The sequence below is a fragment of the Microtus ochrogaster genome, chromosome 8 (genome assembly GCF_000317375.1).
Source record: "Microtus ochrogaster isolate Prairie Vole_2 chromosome 8, MicOch1.0, whole genome shotgun sequence".
NCBI lineage: Eukaryota > Metazoa > Chordata > Mammalia > Rodentia > Cricetidae > Microtus > Microtus ochrogaster.
This window is the reverse complement of record NC_022015.1, coordinates 38,498,522-38,503,900: the sequence shown is the minus strand read 5'-3', so window position 1 is coordinate 38,503,900 and position 5,379 is coordinate 38,498,522. Positions and strand designations below refer to the sequence as shown.

The 5,379-nt window shown below is 41.9% G+C and overlaps 1 protein-coding gene across 4 annotated transcripts in view; it reads right to left on the bottom strand.

Moving 5' to 3' along the window:
* Kmt5b (lysine methyltransferase 5B) overlaps positions 1 to 5,379 on the bottom strand; it is a 42,597-nt gene that overhangs the window by 23,913 nt on the left and 13,305 nt on the right. For 3 of the 4 annotated variants that reach the window (XM_026781216.1, XM_005351624.3, XM_026781217.1), the window contains exon 2: positions 1,999 to 2,234. The exons of the other annotated variant lie outside the window; for it this stretch is intronic. In XM_026781216.1, the coding sequence (XP_026637017.1) occupies positions 1,999 to 2,158 (160 nt within the window). In that variant the 5' untranslated portion in view covers positions 2,159 to 2,234. The remainder of the gene's footprint in view (positions 1 to 1,998; positions 2,235 to 5,379) is intronic. 4 annotated transcript variants of the gene reach the window in all.

The following is a 5,379-nucleotide window of genomic DNA, read 5'->3' as shown; positions in this document are numbered from 1 at the left end:
ATCTGCCTGCCTCTGCTTCCCAAGTGCTGGGATTAAGGTTATGTGTCACCTTACTCAACTTGCTTTCGTTTTTGATTTTTTTCTTTGAATCAAGTCATTTATGATGGTGTAGTAGAAAATTTGTATTGATTCTAATTTTCATTCTATGGTAGAAATTTTTATGACTTCAATCTTTTTAAGTTTGCTTATGTTTTTTTACATAGCCTGACATATTATATGCCCTAGAGAATGTTTCATGTGTACTTTGAGAATAATGAGTAACACTGTTGGTGAACAGAATGTTCTTCTGTTATCTGACTGGTCTAGTTCATTTACGGGGCTGTTTAAATCTACCCTTTTCCTGTTCACCTTTGGTCTATTGTTGGGCCCACTGCTGAAAGTGGATTGCTGTAGTACCCGATTTCCTGCTACACTGTCCATGAAAATCTTAAGTGCTGTCAGCATTTGGTTTATGTGTTCTGGGCCCTGGTTTTAAGTCAGGTTGACCATCTTCTTTGACACAAACACTTGGCTCCTTCTTCTCCTTTGTCACTGGCTCTCTGCATCATTCAACCTGCCCAACAACATTCAGCATGATGCTGTCTTCTCTACATCCTATATCTTCAACAATTTAACTTAAATGAAAACCTTTTACTAAAAAACAAGAAGTCAACAATTTTATTTAAAGTTTCAGAAATGCCTAGTTTTTGGATTACTACAATACCACGGAGAGAGCAGTTTTCAGCCTATGCTGACAGCAGTTTTGGGGGGAGTTGGTATCCACGCAGAGAAGAGCTAGTTAGTTTGGGGCTCCCTCACACTCTTAATTTCAAACAGGGATTATGCCCAATTTTCCACAGAAACAGTGATCTGAGCAGATCTAGAGAGAGTAAAGGCACCTGAGCCCAAAGAACAGCATGGACTAGTAAGGCTAAGGAGACCATGTTTTGAACCTACAACAGGCCAGCCAACACAACTGAGGAATTCCATATTGACTGACCAATGTTAGAAAAAGTAGAAATTGAAAGAGTCATCCTGAGCATAGGCAGACACTTCTGAATAATATTCCTGTAACTATCCACTCAGGCTTAGGCTTGTTCTAGGGTATTTTGTTGTGGAGGGGAGACAAGAAACAGGAACCATCCTAAAATTTCTTCAACTCTCAAAAAAATAGCCTCATCCCCACCAAAAACCATAGACAGTCACAACAATCTTATAGGCTTTCCCTGTAGTTCAGCAGTCCATGAAATTTGAACAGATGGCAGGGACTGTGAGGGTGCCCTAAGGGCCATCTCTTCTTCGTCCACTCCTTATGCAGAAGAGGTGACTGTATGGTTCATGCTTGCTCCATGAAATATTTATGGATTTTACATCAAGACATTTATTTATACTTAAATATAAGAAATTCAGTAGTAGCATTTTAAAAACTCCTACAGAACAGATAAACTTTCTATAAGTTATGGATAAATAAGCATCACAGAAATTACATAAAGCATGAAACTTAAGTTTCACATTTTACATGATAAGAATCAAAACTGCTGGGGGCTGGAGAGATGGCTCAGTGGTTAAGAGCATTGCCTGCTCTTCCAAAGGTCATGAGTTCAATTCCCAGCAACCACATGGTGGCTCACAACCATCTGTAATGAGATTTAGTGCCCTCTTCTGGCCTGCAGACACACAGAGACAGAATATTGTATACATAATAAAAAAATAAATATTTAAAAAAAAAAAAGAATCAAAACTGCTATTCTGTCTGTAGTCCCAACTACTGGGGAGGCTGAAGCAGGAGGATCACTTGAGCCGAGGAGTTTAAGTCAAACTCTGGCAACATAATGGGAGACACACACACACACATACACACCAAAAAAGAGAAAAGAAGAAAAAGAATCAGAATGGACTTCAGAGAATGAAAAGACTCCTGCTGTGTGAGAGCAGAGGGGAGCGTGATGACAAGAGCACGTGGAAGCTGAAGGAACAAGGTGGCACCACAGTGAAAACAGAGACAAAGCGTGTACATACATCTGTTGGACCGCCTCTCAACGGCGTTTCTGCCAGTCTTCAGGGTGTCCTTGCCCGAGTGCTGTAATTTTGATTGATTCTGCTGATGGTCATTAGACAACTTGCCTCCATTTCTCCTGCCATTCACCACCATGTTCTTGGAGTCTCCCAACCACTTCATACCCACAGACAGCCTGACCCAGGAGCATTTAGTCACTCTCTTCAGATAGCTTAGAGAATAATTTCAATGTTCTCTCCTAACAGAAACAAAACATGAGAAACAAAACAAAACGGGGAGGTAAATATATGAAAGACCATGTCAACAGACCATAGACACACAGACCACTCTTGTCTCCCTTCCACCACCACGTGTCGTCTCAAGACTGCAGTGCCCCAAACTTCCCACAGCCAGCCTCTAGCTCCATAAACATTTCCTTTCCAGTTACCAAGAGTGGAAAGCTGTTATTGCCTGGACACAGCTCAAGAACCTGCTGATACAATGGCAACACTCTAGGAACTGTTAGTAAACTACAGGGAATGAACCTCTCTCGGGGCTAGGAAAGCTTGGGAAAAGGCATTAGGTGAAATAAGGACTACTGCAACCCTTACCACATTACGCTGTGTGAGAAGCTGACCAACACCACACCCGATTCCCAGGCCCACAGGTGGGAAGGAAAGAACCAGCTTTCCCAAGGTGTCCTCTCATTTCCAGATTCATGACACGAATTTCCTATTTTTCCACTCTTTGAAGGCATTTAATGACCCGTATTCAAGTACCAGTCATACCCATTTGGAAACATGTGCCTTACTGTGCTTCACAATGGCAAGAAAATTGAGGGAAGCAATATGTACACAGAAGTCACTATCTCAACTTTAATGAGCTGGATTTGGGGATAGGAATTTATTTGGAGTCTGATAGGTCACATTTGCTATTGTTAATGGAATGAGTGACAATGCTGCTTGTGATGTCACTTCACTAAGGATGACACTTTAGTCCAAGTCAGACTAAAGAGTACAAGTGAGAACGTGTAAAATTGCAGTTCCTCAGAACTGGAGGGAGTCTGTAATATTAGCACAACCCCGTCAGTGCACAGTGAAATGCTGCAGCTAGCCTGCAACAGAAACAACACAACTCAGCACTTCCAAGTACAGCTCTCCGGGTTTTATCCACAGCAGACATTGGATCTTTCTCTTCACGAAGGCATAGAAACCTCCAAGTGACAACTGCTGTTGAGAGCGATGACTGAAGCCAGGCTCTCACACAGGCTGAACATGTATTCTGCACTGAACCACAACACTTGCCTCATGATAAATTCTGAAGACTGCCAAGGAATGAACACCTTGAATGATACAAACACAAAGCATCGATTTCTATGTGCCTTCAGAGTTCTTTGTATGACTTCAGAGAAGGGAAAAAGGGGGGTGGGTAGGCTCAGTTGACAGAAACAAGATGACTGGCTGATGGACTGGTCTCCAAGACACTATCCTCTGGGTCTGTTCCTATTCAAATTCAAGTACTATTGAACTTTGATTGTACCTGTCTTTCAGGTCTTGTAGGATCTTCATTAAACTCAGAAAAGTTCCTGTCGGACAGGGTAAGTGAACTAAATCAAATATAAGCTAAATATCTAAATAGCAAATTTTGTTTAGAAACTTAAAATATTTTTATTAAGTATATGTATATGTATTTGTCTCTGTGTGGGAATGTGAAAATTCTGGTGCCCTTGGAAGACAGAGATATCAAGTCCTTGGAAGATGGAGTTAGAGGGGCTATGAGATACATGATGTGGGTGCTAAGATTGAAGTCAGGTCCTCTGCAAGAGCAGTATATACTTTTAACCACTAAACCATCTCTTCAGCCTTGAATTGTGTCCAAAGACCTTTTACTGATGATCAAATATCATGTTCAATGTTTAAGCTTGGGAAGAAAGAATTACATTACAGTATGCCATGTGTGCGCAGCATCTGGAGCTGGAGTTAATAAGCAGTTGTAGGTGCTGGGAAGCAAACTCAGGTCCTCCAGAAGAGCAACAAGATGACTGAGTCAGTGAGATTGCTTGTCACCAAGGCTGACAACCTGTGTTTGATGCCCAGAATCCACAAGGTAAAATTAGGAGAGAACCATATCCTGAAAGGCGACCTTTCACTGCCACATGAGCACCGCTTTACATAACTTACCCTCCTAAGCAAAAAAAAAAAAAAAAGTTTTTGTTTGTTTTCAAGACAAGGTTTCTCTGTGTTAACAGTCCTGGCTGTCCTGGAACTCACTCTGTAGACCAGGCTGGCCCCAAACTCATGAGATCCACCTGTTTCTGCTTCCTGAGTGCATTAAAGACATGTGCCACCACTACTGGCCAAATAAAAGTTTTTTAAATTATAGAACCAATGACTCAATATTTTTATTTTCTGTGTATGGGTGTTTTACTTGCATGCAATGCTCGTGCACCACATGCATGCCCGGTGCCCAAAGAGGAAGAGAGTTTTAGATCACCTGAAACTGAGTTATAGATGGCTGTGAGCTGCCATGTGGGTGCTGAGAATCAAACCCTGGTCTGTGAGAGCAGCCAGTGTTCTTAATCACTGAACCATTTCTCCAGCCCAGAATTCAGTGTTCTTGTCTCCACCCCCAGCGTCTGGGAGAACACACAGTGGACCAGAACTCTCAGCTATTAATAAAGGTTGGGGTCTAAACTGATGCACTGCAGAAACATGTCCATGTTGTCCTGAAACTGCCTGACCTCTTTATAGATTTTTTTTATTAGACACCCACAATGCTAAAGCTCAAACACAGATACAGCAGGACATACAGACAACACCTATGACCTCCCTACTTCTCTTGCTACTATTTGCTACTATCTATGCTTTTGGCTCAGCACTTTGGTTCTGTGCCTCTAGGGGGAAGAAAAGAAAATAAAAGAAGAAAAAAAAGAGACAGAGAGAACCTCAAGTTCTTTTGGTCCTTTTGGAAATCTGTCCAAAGACCGTCCCATGTGACACACACTTTATTAATAATGACCGAAGAATGTGTTTTTAGGAGTACGAAGTGTTAACAGTAGAACAGAACTGATAGATATGGCTTTTATGTGATGTTTGTGCCAGTGCCCACAAAGGCCAAAAAGGGGCATCATATCCCATAGAGCTAGAGTTACAGATTTGTGAGCTGCCTGACCTGGGTGCTGGGTCAGAACTTGGGTCCCAATAGAGCAGCAACTACTCTGTGCAGAATCTTTAAATTCCAGCTGAGAGTCCGACTCGGGACTCAAAGACGCCCAGTGTGATGAAACTTGTGTGTGGTGCACACGACAAGCGTTGAGAACAACTGTTTTAAATCATTCCTTCATTGTACCATCTGCCAGGGTAAAGACAAGAGGCCAATTTTCTTTTCAAGAAAATTCATGGGGC